General features: G+C 45.0%; 1 protein-coding gene across 1 annotated transcript in view; it reads left to right on the top strand.

Moving 5' to 3' along the window:
- SERGEF (secretion regulating guanine nucleotide exchange factor) overlaps positions 1-25,006 on the top strand; it is a 238,204-nt gene that overhangs the window by 40,283 nt on the left and 172,915 nt on the right. The window contains 1 exon segment of the mRNA XM_030332663.1: positions 12,045-12,211. Within this exon segment, the coding sequence (XP_030188523.1) occupies positions 12,045-12,211 (167 nt within the window).

The raw sequence follows: 25,006 nt of genomic DNA, 5'->3' as shown, positions 1-25,006 counted from the left end.
AGAAGGACAGAGGTATGATTCTCACTGTTGAAAAACTTAGGTCTTCCTCCTTCCTTCTCCCCACGAGGCAGTACAGAGGGAAGCAGGGAAGCAGAGGGATTCTAGTTTTGGCTCTGCCAAAACACATTGTGTGTCCTGGGGCAAATCATTCCTCTCCTTCAGCCTCATTCTCGTTTTCTCGAAAGTCAAGAGATTAGACTTGCTTCCTGGCTCCCACCCCCCCCCCGCCCCGCCCCATTCCCCTGCCCCCATCCCCACTGGAGCCTCCTACTAGCTCTTCTGCAGGGTGTGATTCTTAGCTGCAGAAGCCCTGGGGTATAGTTTCCTTCCTTGCTGGGAGGGAGAGTAGCAAGATTATTTTTTTTAATTACGCAGCTAAGATTAGGCAGCAATCTGCATTTTATTTTATTATTTTTTTTTTTTTTAAATTTTTTTTTTTCAACGTTTATTTATTTTTGGGACAGAGAGAGACAGAGCATGAACGGGCGAGGGGCAGAGAGAGAGGGAGACACAGAATCGGAAACAGGCTCCAGGCTCTGAGCCATCAGCCCAGAGCCCAACGCGGGGCTCGAACTCACGGACCGCGAGATCGTGACCTGGCTGAAGTCGGACGCTTAACCGACTGCGCCACCCAGGCGCCCCAGCAATCTGCATTTTAAAATGTTATTAATAAGAGTCTAAAAGTGTGTGAAGAAGCTCTGGAGTTTGAATGTGACATGAGCTGGGAAACATCTGCAGAGCCCCCAGCCTCCAGCAGAGAGTTCTCTCCAGGCACCAAGCAAGCGCTGGGTATGACCAGCGGCCTGGTGTGTGCTTGGACCCTTAGAGGAGCAGGGGACCCACTCATTCAGCCAGAGCAACCCTCTGAGAGCTGGGACTCACAGACCAGCCTCTCTTGATGGTCCTTCACAATCTGGCTTTAGAGAAAAAGTGATGGTTGTAATATTACTAACACCTCTGCTAGAGTTTACAAAATACTTTCATGTCTATTGTCTCCCTTACTTTTCATCACAGTCCTGAGAGGTAGTTAGAGCAAGTTTCATTGCTCCTACATGGGTTGGCTGAGTTCTCTTAAACTTAAGATTCTTCATTTAAGCAAGGTGGTGTGCAACGGAGGAAAAGCACCAGATGGGGAGTCGGGAGCTAGGTGCTGGTCCTGGGCCTCTGCCACCCTCCCCAGCTCTGCCTGTTCCTTTTCTCTACTTTATATTCTCTATAGCACTTAGAGTCATTTGCTGGGGCATATGTTTTGTGTGGTTTTTGGTCATTTGCCTGTCTTCCTCCTGCTTTAATATTCCTTGAAGGAAGGACAGAAGAGTTCTGTTTTGTTCATGGCTGTGGCCCCTAGCACCTGGGACAGCACCTGGCATATAAATAGTGGGCAATAATGATGTGTTGAATATTGTGACTACCTGGTTCTGCCTCCAAGTAGTTAGTGTGACTTGGAAAAGTTATTTTCTTCAGTTTTGTCTTCTCTTTGGGAAGTCAAATGGGATGGTCTCTGATGTCCTTGGTTGCATACAAAAGTCCGTGGTAAGAGCAATGCCTAGTACTCTTCTGTCAGCGAACATTGAGCCCCTGCTCTGGGTCAGGTCCTGTGCTAGGTGCTGTGAGGAGTACAGAGAAAATGTGAAAGGATCATTGCTCTTCACTCTTTAGTGGGTGTGATGGTTAATTTTATGTGTCAACTTGACTGGGAGATGAGGTACCCAGTTATTTGGTAAACATTTTGAGTATTTCTGTGAAGGTGTTTTTGGGTGAGATTAACATTTACATTACAGACTGAGTAAAGATTGCCCTCCCTAATGTGAGTGGGCCTCATCTAATCAACTGAAGGCCTGAATAGAACAAAAGGCAGATCCTTCCCCAAGTAAGAGGGAATTCTCCTGCTTGTCGGCCTTCTAACTGGGGCACCAGCTCTTCCTGCTGGGCAACCTTTGAACTGAGATATTGGCTTTGCAGATTTTGGACTTGCCAGCCTCCATAAAATCATGTGAGCCAATTCCTTGTAAATCTCTCTCTCTCTCTCTCTCTCTCTCTCCTATTGGTTCTGTTTCTCTGGAGAACCGTGACTAATTTAGAGGGCCACACAAGGCATCTCATCAAATAATCTTACATTTGGAGGCATAGAATAATTGTTGGTGCAACGGTACAAGCATCAGGCCAGTGGCTCCCAAAGCAAGGGGTGTCAGAACAAGGGGACGATGGGAGACTTTGGCTGTGGCATTTGAGCCAGGACCTGAAGGGTGAGAAGGAGTTCTGTAGGTGGAACAAGTAAAACCCACCAGCGTTATGGGCTGACCAGCCTTGCGGACTGGAGCCCAGCATGACCCGAAAGCCTGGGAGGGAAGAAGCAAAGTATGCCCTTGACAAAGGGGCAGCCATCCAGCATTGAGAGAACATAGGTGTTTACGGAAAAGGATTGTGTGGAAGGCCAAGGAGCCACTTAAATAAACTAGAACCCAGTTTGGGAGAAGAAAGCATTCCTCCCTTTTGTCTGGGAAGCCCCAGCCCTGCATGGTATAGATAGTCCTGTGGCTGGCCTAGGGCCGCCTCAGGGTGCAGTCTGTCTTGACCTCTATTACCAGTGCTCCTGATTTGACAGCTAATAGAGTCAGTGATGAAAATGGAGCAGCTGTGTGGAATGCCTGGCATGTTGTAGGATTCTGATCTCTGCCATGTAGGCCAAGGATGAAGCTCGTGCAGTCACTCAGCAGCTAGGCTCTTTGCATCCCTGTAACCCTGAACAACCTCCAGAAGTCCTTGGGAATGTTCACTTTTGAAGAGGCACTGTGACCCAGCAAAAAGCAGTATATCCTCTGCAGGGTAGTGAGTGAGGGCACCAGTTCTGGTGCCAGGCTGCCGGATTCCATCTGCACTCTGCCACTGACAGCTGCGGGACCCTGAGCCTGAGACTTAACCTCTCCTGTGCTTTAATTTCCTCGCCTATAATTTGAGGATTATAATAATGCCTACCCATGAGGGGATTCTGTGGACCGAATGGGACAACCCATGTAGAGTGCCCTCAGAATATTAGCTGTTATTATCATCATCATCATGATAGCTTTGCAGCATACCAGTTGTGTGATCTTGAGCAAGTCATTAAAATCCTGTGATGTTTCTTTACTGTAAGATGGGGCTCACACCCATCATTCAGGGTTGATTAAGTTAGAGAACAATGGCAGTGCCTAAAGCAGAGTGGTTTTTTTTCTAAATTAGAAACAATTTTTTAATGGTGAAGGAGAAATTAAAAATATTATCATTTTTTTAATTGAAATACAGTAGACTCACAATGTTGTATTATTTTCAGGCATATATCGTAGTGATTCCGTGTGTATACATTATGCTTTCCAGATACCTATACAAGTGTAGCTATAATGTGAAAGCATGCAACACTTTATTACAGGATTAACTATATTCTGTAGGCTGTACCTTGTATCCCAATGATTTATTCATTCCATAGCTGGAAGCCTGCAACTCTTTCTCAAAGGTGTCAACTGTTGTATTTAACCCAAGTATTTTGGTGGTAAACACCATTACCTGTAGTTCAGCATGTGTGACCTCCTCGTGGCCGATTTGGATGCCTTTTATTTCTTTGTGTTGTCTGACTGCAGAGGCTAAGACTTCCAATACTGTGTTGAATAACAGTGGTGAGAGTGGACATCCCTGTCTTGTTCCTGACCTTAGGGGGAAAGCTCTCAGTTTTCCCCCATTGAGGATGATATTAGTGTTGGGTCGTTCATATATGGCTTTTATGATCTCGAGGTATGCTCCTTCTATCCTTACTTTCTTGAGGGTTTTTATCAAGAAAGGATGCTGTATTTTGTCAAATGCTTTCTCTGCATCTATTGAGAGGATCATGTGGTTCTTGTCCCTAAAGTAGAGTTTTACCCAGAGTCAGGTCTCAGTAAAATTCTCCCCAGTCCCTTACCTTTTGTCATTCTCTTTGTAGGCTTCTTCTCCCCTTTTCAGTTGGACAGCGTATGGGGGAAATTTTATTCCTGCACTGACTTCTCAAAAATTTCTTTTTTTTTTAATTTTTTTTTATTTTATTTTTTTAATTTTTTTTTTATGAAATTTATTGACAAATTGGTTTCCATACAACACCCAGTGCTCATCCCAAAAGGTGCCCTCCTCAATACCCATCACCCACCCTCCCCTCCCTCCCACCCCCCATCAACCCTCAGTTTGTTCTCAGTTTTTAACAGTCTCTTATGCTTTGGCTCTCTCCCACTCTAACCTCTTTTTTTTTTTTTTCCTTCCCCTCCCCCATGGGTTCCTGTTAAGTTTCTCAGGATCCACATAAGAGTGAAACCATATGGTATCTGTCTTTCTCTGTATGGCTTATTTCACTTAGCATTACACTCTCCAGTTCCATCCACGTTGCTACAAAGGGCCATATTTCATTTTTTCTCATTGCCACATAGTATTCCATTGTGTATATAAACCACAATTTCTTTATCCATTCATCAGTTGATGGACATTTAGGCTCTTTCCATAATTTGGCTATTGTTGAGAGTGCTGCTATGAACATTGGGGTACAAGTGCCCCTATGCATCAGTACTCCTGTATCCCTTGGATAAATTCCTAGCAGTGCTATTGCTGGGTCATAGGATAGGTCTATTTTTAATTTTCTGAGGAACCTCCACACTGCTTTCCAGAGCGGCTGCACCAATTTGCATTCCCACCAACAGTGCAAGAGGGTTCCTGTTTCTCCACATCCTCTCCAGCATCTATAGTCTCCTGATTTGTTCATTTTGGCCACTCTGACTGGCGTGAGGTGATACCTGAGTGTGGTTTTGATTTGTATTTCCCTGATAAGGAGCGACGCTGAACATCTTTTCATGTGCCTGTTGGCCATCTGGATGTCTTCTTTAGAGAAGTGTCTATTCATGTTTTCTGCCCATTTCTTCACTGGGTTATTTGTTTTTCGGGTGTGGAGTTTGGTGAGCTCTTTATAGATTTTAGATACTAGCCCTTTGTCCGATATGTCATTTGCAAATATCTTTTCCCATTCCGTTGGTTGCCTTTTAGTTTTGTTGGTTGTTTCCTTTGCCGTGCAGAAGCTTTTTATCTTCATAAGGTCCCAGTAATTCACTTTTGCTTTTAATTCCCTTGCCTTTGGGGATGTGTCGAGTAAGAGATTGCTACGGCTGAGGTCAGAGAGGTCTTTTCCTGCTTTCTCCTCTAAGACCAAAGCAGGAGGCATCACAATCCCAGACTTTAGCCTCTACTACAAAGCTGTAATCATCAAGACAGCATGGTATTGGCACAAAAACAGACACACAGACCAATGGAATAGAATAGAAACCCCAGAACTAGACCCACAAACGTATGGCCAACTCATCTTTGACAAAGCAGGAAAGAACATCCAATGGAAAAAAGACAGCCTCTTTAACAAATGGTGCTGGGAGAACTGGACAGCAACATGCAGAAGGTTGAAACTAGACCACTTTCTCACACCATTTACAAAAATAAACTCAAAATGGATAAAGGACCTAAATGTGAGACAGGAAACCATCAAAAATTTCAAACCTTTTCCATGGTGGTATTGTTCATGATACAACTTTGGAGACTAAGGAAATTTCACTAAGAGATAACAGGATATACAGTCGATCCCAATCTTTATTTGAATTGATAACTATCCGACTGGTGCTTTCTTTCAGGACACTGGTCAGACTAAATATTACAAAGATATTAATAAAATTGGATTGTACAGCACTCATTTTGATAGTGAAGATTTTTAGACATCCTTGTTGAAGTTAATCAGGAAATGGCTCCAAAGCCATTTATCCCAGTCCTCTTATTTTATGTATGGGAAGCATAGGCCCCTGGAGGAGAAGGGGCCTGTTTAAGGTCACACAGCATAGAAGAGAAGCCAGGAATAGGATCCAGGTCTTCTGAGTCTTAGGTTCTCCCTTCCCCACTGCTTTTTTTTTTTTTTTTCTTTCTTTTTCCCTAGCTTTAATCTGTTGGTATTGCATGATACTTCAGAGGCCTCTGATGTGCCAGACGCCATGCTTGAATCTTTTCAAAATCCAAAATTTTAAGACAGAGCATTCAGTGCTCTTCTCCTTCTTTGGTTGTCTGTAGAGACATTGACCCCAAGACATTGGTAGGTGGGAGTTGACTGAGAAGATGTGACAAATTGGTAGACACTGTGGGTGGACACTGGAAATCCTTCATAAGGCTATAGAGTTCAGCCAGGAGAATGAGAGTACTGGTGGCTAACATTTACTATGAAATGTCACATACTTTTTGCAAAAATATCCTTACAACAACCCTACAAGTAGATGTTATTCCCATTTTATAAATGTTGAGTAATTTGCTCAAGATTATGGAACCAGTGAATGATAAAATTCAGTAATTAATTTCATTTGTTCATTTGTTTATTCAGGCCACAGATATTCGTTGAGCACCTGCTTTGTGCTGAGCATTATTCTAGGGTGCAGGGATGAGCAAACACAGGCAGTCCCTGAAGTCATAGAGCTGACTGTGTGAAGGGGAGACAAACATTAATCAAAAGTGTTCCTAATGAGTGTACATTTATAAACTGAGATAAGTGCCTCAAGATGAGGAACGTGGTTCTCCAAGGTTGTTGCATAGAGGAACCTGACCTGAGCTGAGGGCTCAGGAGAGTTGAAGAGGCAGTAGGAGTTAACTGGGTGAAGGGGGCTGGGTAGTGGAGACAGCCAGGGACAGAAGGAAGCAGTGTGGCGGCCTGTGGAGGAGCAGCACGGCATGTTCACGCACATTCATGGCCTGGCGTTTCTGCTTCCAGCACCTGTGCTCTGAGCTCTCTCCCTCTGCACTCTTCTCCTTCCATGGGAAGATTAGGCTGGGAGACTCCAGTTCTGTGCTTGACCAATTCTTGGTTATTAGCGCCTTTTTTTCCCTAATGTTTATTTATTTTTGAGGGGGGGGGGGAAGAGAAGCGGGGACAGAGGATTCAAAGCCGGCTCTGTGCTGACAGCAAAGCCGCCCTATTAGTGCCTTTTTATAAAATCTCTGTCCATGTGGCAGAACAAGGGATGAGTTATAGAAATCAGGTTCTTCTACGTTAAGGCCTTAGAATTAATAACCTGAGAGTAACTGGTGTTCGTCAGCAGATGAATTACAAATGTAACAAGTTCCTGACTGGAGGATGGCTCACTTCTTACATGTGTGTGCTCTAGGAGGCTTTAGCACCTAGAATATGCTATGGGAATATGCATATGGAATATGCTATATATATGAGGAGCTGTGTGGCCTTTTCTCTGCCTTGACCCAGGGGTGTTCTTTTTATAACATCTACCTCTGTTTGCTAACTCCCTTTGATGCCTTCAATGACACTCTTCCCTTTTGGGACATTCTTTTAAGAAAGGGTGAAGGTTCCTTAATTTACAGTAATCCATCTTCCTCTCACCTTTAGGGCCCCTTTCCCTGGAATGGGGTAGAAATTCCCCTTAGCTGAAGAGCTTAGATGTTGCTGGAGTGGCTTCTCACCTGCCTTTACCACCATTCCCGACAGCCTTCCTATGGATGCTAAAGGAAGCTACCTCCTTGAATATTCGCCACCTCCCCAGCCTCCTGAGTCTCCTCTGACTTGCTCTGCCCCTGCCAGGGCTTTGCAGAGAGTTGTCTTTTTCCTCACTTATTTCCTCTTTATTTATATTTGACTATTTGTTTGCAGAAGACCCCAGAAGAGTTAACTCATTTTAGTAATGAAATAATATTTCATGATTCCCATCGATGGGACCCCGGATCTGGCATTTTAGCCCTTTTGTCTATTTCTTTTAATGTACCACCACCTTCCCACCAATCTTGAAATCTGAAATCCTGAAATCTCAGAGTGGTGTTCATCTCCTCCTGTTCCCTTTCTCTGACATCTGATAGGATGGCACGCCTTGCAAATTCCCATCTTGTTTTCCCCCCTGTGACTTCAACCCTTGGTTCAGTCCTGATCCATCTTAGGCTTGTGTAATTGTAGTGGCTTTCTTTCTTCTTTCCCCTTTCACTTACTACTGCTGTGCCTTTGGGTAAGCACCTAGTTTCTTGTCCATCAACTAGGGCTGGGAAGAGTGATAAGCAGAGTACCGTATAGAGAATGCTTAGACCAGTACATAGCACACAGTGGATGCGATGCAAGTGTTGGCATGAATGTTCTTATTACTGGTGCCTCCACCTTTGCCTCATGTGCCAGCCCCAGACACTCCTTTGACCAGATGTCACTCCTGTTCCCAGTGTGCAGTCTCCCCATGGTCTAGTTAGCAGCAGTCTCTAAAGTGAGCATGTGAGACTCATTGCCAGGGTATGGGAAGAACAAATCATGACTCCTTTTATGTATTTTTATCTCGTTCTTTAGCATTTTCTACTTTGTGAGTATATTTTACACTGTATATTTTTAAATAAGGGCATATTTATAATTTATGTATATAGGTAATACAAGTATATATTTTAATAAATAGATGAATATATGTGTATATGTAATGTGTGTACATGTGTATATGTGTGTATGTATATATATGTAACACACATATATACATGTAATATACATATAATATACATGTATATGTACATGTAATATACACATATATAATATATATATACACACACACATATACACACACGTATACCTATACATACATACATATAATTACATAGTATGTTAAAAAATATTTTACTAATAGGTGAGTACAAACCAGCCAGTTTGGGAATCCCTGATCTGGAAGGTGAGATGCAGACCCCAAGCCTGGCATTTCCCTGTGGTGGCCCCAGCCTGCAGTTCTGACCCGCTTTCCAGTCCCTCTTCCTCGTGACCCTAACTCTCTCTCTACCTGACCCACCCACCTTGTGCCTTTTGGTTTCTATCATCACTTGTCCCCTCTCCCTACTCCTAGAATATTTTTCCTCATTCTCCCATTTTCTTTTCCTATCTAGAAGTTCACCTTGAATGTTGCTTCTTCCATCAAGCCTGCCAGGAGAATTCCAGCTTGAAATGGTTTCTCCAAGTTCCTTAGGCATACTTTGTCAATGCTACTTACTTGGCCCCTGTTGTTTTCTGTGTTGTGTTGGGATCTTTTGCCACCTATAGTTAATGTCTTGGCTCCATAGTGATTTTATGTCAATTTGCACATGGGCATACCTTGAAATTATATTTTACTTGCTAACTTTATTTTGTGCTGTTGGTCATTTTTCTCATTTATCTGAAGATACACACTTATACTTTTTGGATGCCATTAATGTATCTATCTTTTATCACAGTAATACATAATTCTTTACTATTAGTAAAAAATTCATTTGTTACATTTGTGCTCTGAATCTCCTTGGATTTGATAGTATACTTCTGCTTGAGACATATTTTCGTCTACAGTGCATTAGTGAACATTTTTTTGTATGTGGATTCATTGTTTTCTTTTACTCTGGGTGACCTAACATCATTTTCCTGTGTTAGATGCCTTTATTTCAACACTTACAGTCCTGAGTTCTGCGAGGTGTCCTGGGAAGTGAGCTGGTATGCAGAACATACCCATGTGACCTGGGCTTTCCCCCTCCTCAAATACTGTAAGAATTGACAGCAGCTGGGCAATCACTGGAGCTACCAATGGTGTTGGAGTCAGAATACACAGATTTTAATCTTGATTCCACCACCTGCTGGTTGTTGGGTCTTGACCAAATCATTTACCCTCATCTGTGAAATAAACTTAGTAATCTGTACCTCCTAGAATTATTTTGGGGATTAATTGAGATAGTGGCCCTGAATGTGCTGGGCACCTAAGAAGTGGTCAGTATGTGTCTGTTTAAAAGAAAAGAAAAAATAAGAATCTCTCTTTTTTTTTTTTTTTTTTTTTTCTGCGAACCTTCTGATGCAGAGTGTATTTTGGGGAGAAATAGACAGATAGCATCAGAGAGTGCACCTACCTGACTGAGCAAACCTAGGCTGGAGAGTGAAGGCTGGACATCCAGTCAGCCTGGTTTTGGGGCTTGTCTCTAATAGAATGTCTGTGGCCTCCCCAGGGAACACGAGAATTAATTAGTTAATCTTTGTAAAGTGCCTTGAAGTTGAAAAGTGCTATGTAAGTAGAATGGTTGAATTGCTATTGGAGATGGAGTAATGGCGGCAGTCTTGCCTGTCTTCACATCAATAATCAATAGGAGAGAAGATGCTAAGATGTTTTACTTGATAAGAAAGGATTCATTGTGGGACTTGTGATAACGTAATTCTTCGATAGTCTTGCAGAGAGCAACGTGCTGGTTCTTTCCAGCAGAACAATGCTAGGGTGAGTTCAGAAGTAACAGTCTCCTCTTTTAGCTTCTTGGGACTCTCCCTGCTAAGGCAGTCTGGTTGTAAATCCTACCCAGCTCATGTAGAGGGACCGTTTGTCATTTTTGGATGCTTTGTGGGTCCTGGGAACATGGGCTTTTTTGTGGGTCCTATAGAAGTGAGGGAAGGATATTGAGTGTTGAGTGTTGGTTATCCAGTGATGCAGACCCATGTGAAAAGCCAATACAGAATAGTACCATGGGCTAGTAGAAGGAGATGTGGCTTAGCTGTGTGACCCTGGGCTAGTCACTTCTCTGAACCTTAGTTTCTCACCTGTTAAATGGGAACATAGTTGTTGATGAGGACAGTAATAAAGGTGGCTCACAGGAGGGTGGGTTTCACCCTTTCTGTGGAGGATTGAGGGGTCAAAAAAGGCTTCACAGAACTGGTGGTACATGAGCTGGACTGTACAGGTGGAGCCATAGCTTATCAAATGAATAATGTAAGGAAAGGGCTTCCATGGCAAAAGGAACAACACATGTGAGGCCATGAAATAGCCTATCCGAGGGAACCCACTCCTAGTTCCTGTCATATACCTGGTACCCCATGGGCTGCACAGACTTTTTTCCCTCTTTGAGGAAGCTCAGAACTTCTTGTGCACTTCTTGGTATCTCCATTGGTGTCCATGAGCAGATTGATTCTGAGGACTTTATCCCTTCAATATTCCGACATTTCCCCTATGAGTCTGTAGTTGTATTCTAGCTGACACTATAAACCATATGTTGAATGTGGGGCCAGATGAAGCCTTGATACCAAACACAGTAGTATCATAGTAGTAGGTTTGTCTAGAATTTAATATGCATTGCTTGGTGTTTTGTCTCTTAAGCAAAGTTTTTCTTTGTTAAAATAAACATGTATAAAGAATTTATACAGCGCACATGGTTATGCATATTTATTGCGGAGAATCTGTTAATAATCTATGCCTCATCGGATTTTGCATTTCTGTTGAAATAACAAATGTGGCACTTGGTACAACTGAACGAGTTCGGTGAATTTTTTCTTATCTGGGAGAAGAAAGGCGTTTCTCTTTTTTCCAAATTCCATTTTCTTCAATCATCTTTTGCACTGGCCAGCTTCCCAGGTGGTGCATCTGGGGAACTGAGGCTTTCCTGGCTGTAAATGATTTTGTCTTTTTTCCCTTCTCTCACTCCCTTCCTTCTCGCACACGTAGACACTTGCCTTGGGACTATGAGAATTGCTTTTTTGGGTAAGAGCTTAGACTCTGAAGATTCTTTTATGTTATATGGAAAGAAAACACATGAAATTGGCTTTAATGGTGCTAAGAGATTATGGCATGGGGCAGGTCAGGAGCCTGGGGGACTTCTGGGTAGCTGATGGGCCCCATATTGGGTGAGAGGGAGGAGAACCTGAGAATAGAGATCTGGGCAAAGTGCAAGGAGAGATAGAGAGGCCATAAAGTGTGGTTGAAGAATTCCCTGTAGCCTGGTCCCTGTCTTTTAAAATGCAGGTGCACGGCTTTAGAATCTGCCCTCTGCTGGAATCCAGCTCTGGTGCTCACTGCACCACAGCTTGATCTTGGTCATGTCGTTTTACCGAATATCAGTCCCCACATCTGTGAAAGTGTGAATAGTTGTGCTTTCCCTGTAGAAGATAGGATGGTTCCTGGTACATGGTAGTTGGTCCTAAAATAAATGTTCACAGTTTCTCTTGTAATTCTTTGCCTACCCATGAGAGCATAGCTGTGGAATATAGCCTTAATTCAACTAATGTTTGTTTTTAGAAACTGGCAGAGTGTTTACCTGGGGCCGAGCGGACTATGGTCAACTAGGGAGGAAGTTGGAGTCTCGTGAAGGCTGGAAACTACAGAGTCATGATTCATCCCTCCCCTGCTCAGGACCACAGAAGAGCATGCCTTCCTGTCTGCACTGCTTAACAGGAGCAGCTGAGGTAGGAATGACTTTCCATAGATGTGATACATCTCTTTTCCTTGTCTTTCATCGAAACAGTTACTGAGGTCCTACGGTGTGCTTATAGTGAAGGCATTATGGTATGGGTTCCATGCAGGACTCTGAGGGGGTCTTTGCCTCAAGTTGCTTGTGGTTTAACATGGTAGAAGAGGGAGTTACCTATACCTCAAGGCAGACTGTGTGTAACTCCTTTAGAGAGATTCCATATACTCTGTGTCCACTTCAAAGAATGAGAAATGAATCCAGGCTACTGTGATCGGGTTAGGCTAGTGTCATAGAGGCCACAGCTTTGAGCGGTGCCTTGGAGGATGGATCATATTCGAGTAAGTGTCTGTAAGAGAGAAGAGGACTTTCAGGTAGGCACAAAGGCCAGAACAGAGTCACAGGGTAGGAAAGTAAAGAAACTATTTGGGGAACCACTGGTGGGTCAGTTTGGCTAGAGCGTGGGGTGTCTGTAGTATCCAAAAGATGGGTTGCAGCCTGATCAAGGGGGCTTTTATACTGAGCTAAGTGTTTTGCACTTCAGTTTATATTTCCCAGTGCAGAAAATACTGTAGTTCAGTTGCTTATCAAGCCCCTTTAATTCCCTGAAATGTCTTGAATTTCTACATTTAAGGCAGGAGTCTTAATTTCTCCAGGGTGTGTGTTTCTGTTACTAAATTTTACTTTACTGTTGTCCTTAAAAAAAGAAAAGGCTAGGTTTTTGAGAAGAATGAGGATGGCCACGGAGGAAATGTGCCTCTGAACCCAAGTTGGCTTAATGAAGGAGTTCAGTCTTCATTCAGAGTCTGTGAAAAAAATTAATAAGCCAGCGAGACTTCTGTAATTAGCATCAGACTAATTACAACCCTCTTCATACCTAGAGGGCTTCCCTTCCCCTGGGGCCTGCCTGGCCTCCTCCTTCCGGGTATGTAGGACGGTTCTCAATTTCTGCTTCACATCCCAGACCGCTCCTCCTGGGCCTTTCCTTAGTGCTGGGTTAAGTCTGTCTGTCTTTCTTGCTCTCTCTTTTTCTTTAATTGACAAGGCACTCATTAAACAAAACCAAAAAGGCAATTTAGACATGGTGGTAATAATAATAATAATAATAATAATAATAATAATAATAAAACCATCCTTAATCTTAACCACCTTAACAACATTCCCTTTTGCATGTACACATGTACATACTTTCCAAAGTTTCAGTGATAGTACTTATGATATTTGGTATTCAGTCTTCATTTATTTTATCACAGATGCTTTGCTTTGTTTCTTTCTGATCTCTGAGGCCATTTAAAATGGCTATGTAACATTATATGATTCGAAGGCTCTGGGATTTTCCAAACCATTCTTGGAATGTTAGACATTTATATAATTTCTTCTCTTTTGTCACTGTGGTGGATTCTGCAGTGAATACCCTTTTGAAGTGTTTTTTAAGATACAGTCTTAAGGATGAAATTGCAGGGGCAAAGGCCATGAGCATCTTTATGACCTTTGCTATATTTCTCTAGATTCTGTTTGAGAGAAGTTGACCTCCCCAGCTGCGAATGAGGGAATGCAGCATTGTAGCTAGTACTGTCTACTTAGCCAGTGAAGGTGCTGAGAGCTTGGTACCAAGTGCATTAAACCCTTTATTCTTCTTTGTCTTTTCCAGAACATTTAAGACTCCATGGTCAGGTAGCACAGCAGAGGCACAGAGGCTTCACGGATTTTTCTGAGTCTCTGGTTTTATTGGCAAGATCAGGATAATAATACTTACCACAAAAGGTCATTGATGAGGATTATACCCAAGGTTCTTGGCATGTCGCAGGCACTCAGTAACTGTTGGGTCCTTTCTCTTCTTTGCCTTTTAACACCCTGTGGTGGCCATCGTGTGTGGCAGCACTGTGACAGATATGGCCAGTGGAAACATACAGCCTAAGAGCCTGACATTGATGTGACTTTTGTTTAGCTTCTTAGTAGAGCAATCTGAGGAGGTGGCTTGAGCCTGGAGGGCCATGGCCACTCCATTTTAGTGCTCCCTCCATCTCTGCTCTAGTCTCTGGAGTACTGGCACGTCTACTTGCTGGTCCCACTGCAGGTTCAGATGCCAGGCTATCTCCTTTTGGTAAATTGGGTCTGGGGATTATCCCCCCTGTTGATGTCCAGGTCTGACCCATCAGACATCTATTTGCCTGAGGCCCAGAGCCAGGCCAGTGGGCAGCTATAAGCCACTAGGAGTGGATTCACCTTGGAAAAGATAAAAGCCATCCTTGAGTAGGTATTGCCCTGGGAGGGACTTGGCCAGGGAGGTGCAGAGACACCTGGGGAGACAGGAACAGCCTTGAACTAAGCTGATGATTCCTGACCTTCAAGGAATTAAGAGTGGCCCCGTAGCTGACCAGTTGCCTTCTTCTGTGTCCAAGGGATAAGCAGAGTGAGGAGTGAGGTGTCTGGGCTGGGATCCAGAGTGACAGCCCACAAGAGGAGAAAGCACAGGTGGTTTAACCATCCCGTCTTGTGAACAAAAGAAAGCAAACAAACACAATGTTACTTGGTGGTGATTATGGTCCAGGCAGCATACTAAAAACTTTACGTGTATTATTTCATCTTCTCAATAAAACTGGGTGCCGCTGTTATAATCACTGCTTTATGAATAAGGATACTCAGGCTCACAATGGGGAAGTCACTGGCCCCAGATCACACAGTAGGTCAACAAACAGTGGGGTTGGGACTTGAACTTGAAGTACTTGAAGCTTACATACTTTCTGTATAGATGAAATAAAGTTGCATCTGTCCTTTTGCATATATACCCTCACCTGGATGAAAGTTCTGGGAGTCTGGAAGGCAGAGTCTCTGATTCCCTGAGAGTCTCAATTCTTTCTTCTGAGCCATGCCTCATCTCCAGCCTGAGAAGGACTTTGAGATTATAGACCTGGCAGGCTTCCCTTTAATGTTCTCACAGTGGTGAAGACTATGTGTTTCATGCTCTATCAGCTTGGCCTTAGATACTCGGCCGTTTTGGCCACTCTTAGAAAATTCCAGGGATAGCAGAATAATCGGGATTAATCCCCCCCATGTACACATCAGGGCAGAGTGTGTGTGAACCACAGCAGCTTCCCAGACCCCAGGCAAGGCTGCCATGTTTCCCAGGGAACCTTGGCTCTAAACTCTGCCCAAAGATGGAGGCAGAAGTACTTGTGCTCACTTAGTGGGTCCATAGGGGCTCCCTAGGATTCTGAAGCAGCTAGAGCTGGGCACCTGGTGTGTTAGTGGAACCATCAGAAGACCTGCTTGACTGAAGGTAAACAGCCTCTGAGGGGACAAGGTCTGGATTAGGAGTCAGAAGACCTGGGTTCTAGCTCTGGTTCCGCCCTGATTGAGTGAATTTGGGAAAGCCCCTTTTCCTCCTGTACCCTTAGTTCCCCCATACGTAGGTGGGGCATGTTAGACCAGGTGATTCCTGATGTTTCTTACAGATCTAAGAGTACCTTCCATTTCTGATTCTTATTTTATGGAAATGATCACTACTTAAATTTATAATGACTCTTGCCCCTGGAGTCCCTCAGGGTCATAGCCAAGATCACTTGACCCCTAGCTGCTGGCTCAATTTTGGCAGACCTGAGCATGTTAACTGATCCAGAAGTTCTAGGCTTTAGTACCACCTGAGCCTTGCTCTGCCTTGTTGCCTTGGCTCTGTTCTCTGCCCTTGTTCCTTGTCCCCAGGGGCTCCTGTTCCAGTTTAGGTCATTGGGATTTTAGTATGATGCTGCCGCCTAGTCCTCCCAGGACCTGTGGTTCAGCTTTGATTCCTGTCCCCGTGGCCGTGACCTTATTGCCAGGGGCAGGCAGACGTTTGTGACACTACTTCCTACCACCTGCCGCCCTTCCCACTGGCTCTGTGTGTGCTGTCCCACATTTCCTGCTGTCCTGAGTTTACGTTCTTCTTGGCTTTGGGATCTTGCCTATTCCATAGTCAGCCTAGTAAATGTTGGTTGATGTCTGCCACGTGCCTATGTTGACCACACGGTGGTGGGGAGGGAGGTAGATACAAAGATAAAAAAATACATGTCTGTGCCCTCAAAGAACTTCCAGGTTTGTAAATCCTTACTGTATAGAGTGGATGTGCTATTAGAGTTGCATATGAAAGGCCAAGGGAGCAGGGAAGATGGAATGATTTATGCTGAAGACAGCAATCGAACAGAAATGTTGTTTGAACTGGGTTCTTAAAAACAAGGAGTTTAGCAAAAGGAGGATATTCCAGGCAGAGGGGATAACATGAACTGAAGCTGTGAATCTAGATCTGTTCTAACTCCTGGAATGGTCAGGATGCCTGCCCATCCCAGTGGGCCAGCCTCGGTTTGTGGTCTAGCTGCCTGTCTAGCCTGTCCCGTCCCCACCACCCATCTTTCTGATAGGATTACTGTCTGAAGGAAAATAACTTCCACAAACGTTATCTCATTTGATCCCAGCATGATGCCGTGAAATAGGCCAGACTTGGAATGATTATCCTCCTTTTACAATCGAGGAAACTGAGGCCCAGAGAGGCTAGCTAGGAATTAGGAGACCGCCAAGACAAACACCGATTCCCAGTGTTTCTGAGGGCCTTGTTCTGGGCTTATTCTGCAGCCATGGTCCTGAGTCATGTTCCTGGTTTAAATTCTGCCCACGTTTGGTTGAGGAGCACCAAATCCCAGTCAGGGAGCTCAGTGTACATGTGCATGTGCGTGCACATACACAGCTATTGGAGCAGGAGTGGGAAACGTGGAGATAAACAAGAGTGGAACCAGGGATTGGGTAATTGTCAAGCCCAGATGCCATCAACCCTCACTTTGCTGCAGGACTAAAGCTGTTTGTTGGAGGATCTACCTGTGCACTGGGTCTGGGTGAAATCTGTCAGAATGAGTGGGAAAGAAGCTATTTTTAGTTTGCAGAGTCACTCACTCGGCTGTGCTAGCTGAGGTTTGAGCCAGTCCCCTACGCTTTCCACAGTGTTATTTCAGAAGGAGAAATACCACTCGGATGCTGTGTAAAACCCATTAACGAACCTGGAAGTTTCCAGGGCGTCTTTGTCCTGCAGCTCCCTCGGAAGGCTGCCCTTCCTGAATGACCTTCCTCCTTTCCTATATTTAATGCACTTCTAATTTTAAGTTTGTGTCAAGACCGTGGGACTTCGGTGCCCTAAATAACACAGAGATCTACCACCAGCAATCAGCTGAGTCCGGAGGGCTCTGACAGAATTCAATACAACCTGAAAAAGCATTCCCAAGTAGCTCTCTGGTAAGTAACCTCTAGCATCATTGCCGTTCTTGGAGGAGCATGAGGTCTCTGAGACGAGGCAGCCCTGGCAGCCCAGACCTTCCAGGTGTGGCAGGTTTTAGAGGCCACCCCAAATGGGGTAGCCGTGTTCACCCAAAGACTGTTTTTGTTGGGAGGTTAGCACAGCTAGCATATCTGTGCTGCAGCTGCTGACCTGGCAGGAGGAGTAATCACACAAAACGAACGTCGAAGCAGTGGACTGGATTTGTCCGTGTGAACACTCGGAAGAGACCGGGCTGTTTTGTTTGAGAGGGATGCTGAAGGACACGATAACAGCAAGCACTTCTTTACCACCTGCCGTTCTCTTATTTACTCACATTTATCATCTCTTCCCACTAAAATATTGGACCTGGGAGTGCAAGGGCCTTGTCTGTCTCGTTCAAAGCTGTCTTCCCGGTGTCTAGAGTAGCTCCTGCACTGTGTTGGTCCTCAGTGGATGTTTACTGACTGAATAAATAAAAACAGAATGAAAGAAATGGTTTCAGTGGTACGTGACCCTCGTCAGCTCCTCTGCGCTCTCTCCCTACAGTCTGTGCTGCTCAGTCCCAGGCCAGCTCGGGAATAGGCATTTCCATGTGTTCAGACATTTGGGCATCACATGTCCTGCAGAGCCAGAGAACAGATAGGCTCTGACCCCGTCGTATGTTTGAACAACCCAGAAGTTTCTTACGGAATCTGTTGATAATGAGGCTTGTAGTCCTTTAGTGCTTCACAATTTACCAAGTGCTGTCACACATGTTCATCTTCAGTTTTTTTCTTTTATCCAGCAGATGCTTATGTATGCCTGTCTGTCCAAGCACTACGTTAGGCAAACGGGGGAAGCAGAGAAGGTGGAACAGTTCCTGTGTCAGATGCTCGTGAGCTACTGGCGGGGCTCAGATCAGTTCATTACGGGACAAGCTGAATGTGACAAAGGCTGGAAAAGAGTCTGATAATGATCCCATCCTTTCCCGTGTCCTTGGGGACCTTTTCTTTCTTGCATTTGCAGCCCCTCTGGTTCTGTTGGATCCTGTAGGGCTGGGGTGTGGGGTGGTTGGGGTGGGAGGTGGTGACTGGAAAGGCTTCCTAAATTGGAAGCTTTGACATTAAATTATTTCTCAAGGGAGCTAATGCAAAATAACAGGGGAATCTTGGCAAGAGCTTGCATTAGGAGGAAAGCAGAGGAAGAGCAGCCAGATAGAGACTGTGTATTGACAAGAGAGGGAGAAAGCAAGCCAGGAACTGCAGTGTTCTCAGAAGCTAAGGAAATTTCAACAGGGAGGTCAGGGAGGTCGGGGGCTGAGAAAAGATGGCTGGGTTTGGCGATGGGAGGTTTGTGGTGTCACCTCTGAGGGACTGAGGCTGGGACATAGGGAATGAAGAGATGGCGAGAAATGCAGGCTGCGGGTGCATTTCCAGAGATTCTGTGGCCAGAGGAGGATGAGAACAAGGTCGGGAACTGGGAGGAGAGCTTGGCTCGAGTTAGTTTCGTGAGCTTGGGGAAACTGGAGTGTGTCAGAAGGCTGAAGCAGAGGATTAGAGAGAGGGAGAGCGCACTGTGGGTAGAGATGCAGGAGGCAGGGGGTTAGCGGAGCAGGGCGCCCAGGGAGATGAGAGAGGCTCGAAATCTCTGTGAAGGGGTTAGTGATAAGACGGAAGGATGCTTTCTTGCAGGACAGGAGTAAAGAAAAAAGGGGACATGCGAAGATGGAGGTTTGGAGGTGGAGAAGAGAAGCACTTTCATTAAAGTGTGTCCATCTTTTGTCGTCATGTTGCATCTTCCTTTTATTTATTCAATATATGTTTACTGCATCCCAGCATGACCCACACACAGTGCAGGTGCCAAGAATTCACAGAGCAGTGACAAAGTTGGTGCCCAGTGCTGTCACATGGTACTTATTAGTTGCTACGGTAATTATTTTTTTTTTTTTAATTTTTTTTCAACGTTTATTTATTTTTGGGACAGAGAGAGAGAGAGCATGAACGGGGGAGGGGCAGAGAGAGGGAGACACAGAATCGGAAACAGGCTCCAGGCTCTGAGCCATCAGCCCAGAGCCCGACGCGGGGCTCGAACTCACAGACCGCGAGATCGTGACCTGGCTGAAGTCGGACGCTTAGCCGACTGCGCCACCCAGGCGCCCCAGCTACGGTAATTATTAATATGTCTGTCTCTAAACCAAACATTGAGTTCTTGGAGCACAGACACTGTCTTATTTATCTATGCTCATTGAGGGCCCAGCTTGATCCACAGTGAGGCATTGGTGCAACTGTGTTGAGAAAAGGATGAGAAGCCCTGTTGGGTGGCTTAAGTCTTCCTGGTTAGGTTGAAAGTCAGCTTGTCTGCTGGAGTGATGACGTTAATGTGGGCAGGCCTCCGGGCAGGGATGAGCTGGCTTTACTCTGTAGTGAGTCCCTCCGGCAACTACTGGGAAATGGCAAAAAAAAACCCAAAAAAACAAAAAAAACACTTTTACTGGCTCTGACCCCCAAGTGGTGGGCAGGACAGTTGTTGCTGTCCTCATTCTGGGGGCGAGGGAGCAGAAGTTGAGAGAGAAAGCTGGCACGAGCTCCAGGTTACGCAGCACATGGTTACCCGGTTCAGGGCCTGGAACCTGGCTCACAGAGCCCTCACTCTTCTCATGGCCAGCTCTGTACAGCAACAGCTTCCTCGGGACGGTTCTGACCAGAATGTGGCCCTGTGCTCTGTCTTTGGCTCTCACTAGGTGGTAGTTCTGTCTGACGGACACCTAGCAGCTCTCTCCAGACTTGCAGTCTAGGTCACTGTCTAGTGAGGAACAGCAGGAGGACAAGGATAGCCCCAGCAAAGACAGGGGCAATGAGGTTCACTCACGACTGTGGTCAACCATAGTCCTGGCTGGGGTGGCGGGGCTGACAAGCCAGTCTTGAATGTAGAGTGAGACCTAGGTCGGAGTTTCTGCTCTGTCACCCACAATCCGCGTGACTTCGGGTCAGTCAGACCTCTCCAAATTCTGCTTTAATCTTGCCCACAGGGCTATAAAAATATGCAAATGAGATCTATAAGGGTTTCTGTAAACTCTAAAGTGACGTACAAGTGTTCTATTGGGTTCATTGGATATGAGCCACTCTGTGCTTCAGACGCGGGTTTTGTTGTAAGTATGGGTCAGAGCTGCTCGTCTATCTTAATCACTTGGGATCTTAGGAGCTACATAGAACTGTCCTGGATCTTGTGATAAACACTTCCTAGAATCAGAATCAGTGAATGTAGTGGAGGCCAGATGCTTGATAATCCATGACCAGTCTCCACGCAGTGCCACAGAGTGTGGATTCCTGTCGAGGTTAGCCATCAGTGTCGACAGCAAAGATGTTTCTGGCTGGCTTTCTCCCAGCTGCAGAGCAAATTCATCAGCCCTGATTTAAAGTCCCAATGACCTCATGTGTCACCACCATGCTCTGCAGCATTACGACTGGCCCAGGCCGCACTCAGGGTCACCCTAGAGCTGACCAGCTGTCTTTTGTTGCATTTGACCTTGAAAACTGGGCTGTCCCAGGGTGAAAGTAAATCATGCAGAGGTTTAGAGAGAAAGCAGAAGCCAATGAGAGTTTAAAGGAGGCTGCGGTGGTTTGATGAGAGAAATGTGAGCTCTGTGAAGGCCGGTTGGCCAAGGGACTAAAACTGTCTCCATCTCTGCCACTATGGACCCCCATTATCTACCACCTAATATGGGATATGGGGTGGACCCCCATTATCTACCACCTAATTTCAGTGGCATTGTCTCAAGGGAGAACCTGTTGTCTCTAGTTTGGCCTCATTCCAGCTGCCAAAATGATGTACTAAAATATAAATCTGATTTTGTTATGCTCTTAAACCTTTTTTTTTTTTTAAAGATTCTTAATAATACAGAAAAAAATTCATTCCCACAATAAACATTTATTGGAACCCTACTATATGGAAGAAACTTAGCCAAGTCTTTATGATATAGAGGAGGATAAGACCCAGCCTCTTCCCTCAAGGGGAAGGAGAAACACAGTCTGTAATCCCCACAGCCAGTTGCAAAGAATGGGGTTACTAGAGCTTAAGTTGGGGTTGCTGTTGGCCTTGTTCACCACTGTATCCCCATCACCTTGATTAATGACTGGCACATAGTAGGTGCTCAGCAAATAATTGTTATAGGGATGAATGTGTGCCCTTACTTTTCAATGGCTTCCCACCCAGGATGAAGTCCAACATCTCTGGCTTGATATAAGAAGCTCTTCTTGGGGCGCCTGGGTGGCTCCATCGGTTAAGTGTCTAACTCTGAACATGATCTCACAGTTCAGGGGTTCAAGCCCCGCGTGGGGCTCTGTGCTGACAGCGTGGAGCCTGGAACCTGCTTCATAGTCCCTGTCTCCCTTTCTCTCTCTCTCTGCCCCTCCACTGCTTGTGCACACGTGTGGGTGCTCTCTCTCTCTAAAATAAATAAATAAACCTTAAAAAAAAAAAAAAGTTCTTCTTGATCCTGTCCCTGTCCGAATATCCAGCCTCACCTCCTACCAGTCTTTCCCTTGCATTCTGCATTTCATCTGTACTGAACCAACAACATTATTATATTGTTTGATACTTCTGAGTCTTTGCACATGCTGGTTCTTCTGCTTCCCTTTGCTCTTGGCTGCTGGGACAATTGCTACCCGTCCCCCAGTGGGTAACAAGGATGATGTCTTACATTCATCTCAGTATTCCTGCCATCCGGCCTGACAAACCTACTTCTTTTTTCTTTCTTGATTGAATTTTTCTTTGCTTGGTGTCATTACCCACTTTTCCTTGACTGTTGAGCTGCTCTCTCTGAAGCTCTTTTCCACCTTCCCTCTACTTTCCTTGTCCCTCATCCTTCTTGAGATTCCAGATCTGGAGTTTGCTGTGTGCTGGCTAATGGAACCTGGCCTTCCTTTTGTCTTTCTGAAACACCTTCTCCCTTCCACGTGGGCCCTGTCCAGACAGCTGGACCTCTCTGCCAGTTCCATTGCACACGAGCTATACCCTGAATAGGGCATGGATTTTGCCAGTCTCATTACCCAGGGACTGGACTCTGTGTCCTGGATCCTGATCACTGTCTGGGACCTTGTTCTGAATGGCTGATTCCTCAGTAAGATGCCATCTGCTTTATTTTGAGGGTTGAGGCTGCTTGGAGCTTCCTGCTTGGAGGCCCTTTTTGGTATTGGCACTGGCCCAAATCAGCCCTCTCACTGCCAGGCCCCTCACTTTATATTGGATGGCTGTTTGAGGAGCCTGCCCTGTAGTCACCCCTCTTTCCCAAAGGTTATTTCCATCTAGTTCCAGCCTCTTCTTGGCCTGAAGTATCCTGAGATGCTGAGGCCTTGCCTGGTAGGCACCTCTTGCAGTAGATAAAGAGAAACGCTCTGGTTACTTCCCACGAAGCAAAACCAGGCCACTCTTTTGGGATGTGGCTCTCAGAACCCCGAGACCCCCATTGGTGGAGGGACCACTGAATTATGACTAGAAGGGAGAAGTTAGTCTTTGTGTGATTACGTAACTCCCTTTTGTGATGCAGTGGCTCTCTCTGTGGGAGCACTGTCAGTGGTGGTAGGGACCTCCCACACCTGCAGATTGCTGTTTGGAAGGGAGCTCTTTTCCCTGAAAGCCTGGTATCATCCAACACTGGGGGAGACTGGCTGTGGGTAGCAGAAATGGAAGAAATCAGAGATGTCTTTGCAAAAAGACAGTTTCTACGACAATCAATTGTGAGGCTTTTGGCTTTTCAAAGAGGTCAGAAGTGTGAGAGGAAAAGGAAGCAGGAGGCAGAGTGGAAGCCTGCTTGTAGGCGCTGGGAGGCTGCCTGTAGCTCCCATGAGGACCTTGCCATATGCCACTTCAGGAGACCTAGCTGGCTGGGGACGGTTGCTCACGGCTGCTGAACAAAATGTAGGTCGTTGTAGCCAGTGCTCCCCAGGATTGTGTGAGGAAAGTTCCTCGCTCCAGAAAGGTAACTTAGTCATTCTTGAGGATCTTCTTTGTGGTTTTATTTCCACGTGATTCCTTTTGAGTGAGATTTTTTTATTAATAGTCTGGAGCATGCATATCATTTGAAGATAGAATATGTATGAAGGAACAATAAACAGAAGAAGGACTTGGAAGAATCAAGAAAGTTAACGTGGTTTCATTCTTGGACAAACTGCTTTACTTCTCTGAGCCTCAGATTTTATGTCTGTATAATAATAATTATTTGGCCTACGTCTTCAAGTTGTTGTCAAAATGAGGTTGTGAATATGAAAACATTTTGTAAACTATGAAGCAATAAATGTAAGTTACGTTAGTCGATTTCTTTGTCATATCCAACTTTCTCTGGGTTTTCAGGAAACCTCAATTTCCTATAGCTCTTTGGAAATTGTTATCTGTTATCATAGAGCTGGAATTGATGTGAATCGTTTCCATGATTCTTCTGTTCCTCTTAATCCATCAGTACTTGTTGAGTACCCAGGTTGCATTTGAGCTGTGGACTTAGAATATGACAACAGGGAGGACACAGTCCTAAAGCTCTGTAAAATGGGATGTGATTGATAGTATAAGTCTCCTACAGGTAAGAGCTGAGAACTTGTGAACAGAAAGATCTAGAGGTGGTGTCAGGGAAGAGTAGTTGGTTAGGTCTCTTGAGTCTTTGGGAAAGCCTCTTCAAGCAGATGACATTTGAAGGCTGGGCCAGACTGAATTTGAAGGGGAGAAGATCAAGTCTCTTCAGGCTCCTGAAGGATCTATGGGAGCTGGTTCCTTAGAGGTGATAAATGTGGGGATGTTGTTGGCAGGTTTGAGTACTCAGTTAAGAAAGACTTAATTAGGAACAATAGGAATTTTTAGAAATGATAATGTTAGCTCCTATATATTGATCATTGTGTACCATGTATTGTGTTAAGCACTGTATAAATATCACTTTCTTTGTTTTCTCAATGTTTATTTTTTATTTTTGGTAGAGAGTGTGAGTGGGGGAGTGGCAGGGAGAGAGGGGGAGACAGAGAATCTGAAGCAGGCTCTGTGCTGACAATTGCAGGTTTGAACTCAAGGACCGCAAGATCATGACCTGAGCTGGTCAGATGCTTGACTGACTGAGCCACCCAGGAGCCCCTAAATATCACTTTCACTTCTTATCACATGCTGGTGAAGCATATACTATTTTATCCCTATTTTGCAGATGAAGAAACTGAAACTTGATGAAGTAACTTGTCTGAGGACACAGGAAATAGAGCTAACATGGTGGCGTGTGATGGACTAGAGGACATGCAGGTGCCTAGATAGTGGTTTTCCAGGTTGGAGGACAAAAAGGTAACTGTGAATGGTGCTCACCTCACCACCACCCCTAGAAGTCCAGGTGGTTCCAGAAGAGGTAGAGCCTGTGACAGCTCATTATCTGCTTCAGGGCCTGGGCGCAGGCTAGGGGAGGTGAGCAGAGCCAGAGTGGCTTTCCTTCCTCAGAAACTGCCACTTTAAAGCTGGGACAATGAAGTGTGCCTTTGAAGAGCTGAGAAAAGATATTTTATTTCCTTATGATCC

The sequence above is a fragment of the Lynx canadensis genome, chromosome D1 (assembly GCF_007474595.2).
Source record: "Lynx canadensis isolate LIC74 chromosome D1, mLynCan4.pri.v2, whole genome shotgun sequence".
Classification (NCBI taxonomy): domain Eukaryota; kingdom Metazoa; phylum Chordata; class Mammalia; order Carnivora; family Felidae; genus Lynx; species Lynx canadensis.
Note: the sequence above shows the minus strand (reverse complement) of the source record. Positions and strands in the feature narration are given on the sequence as shown.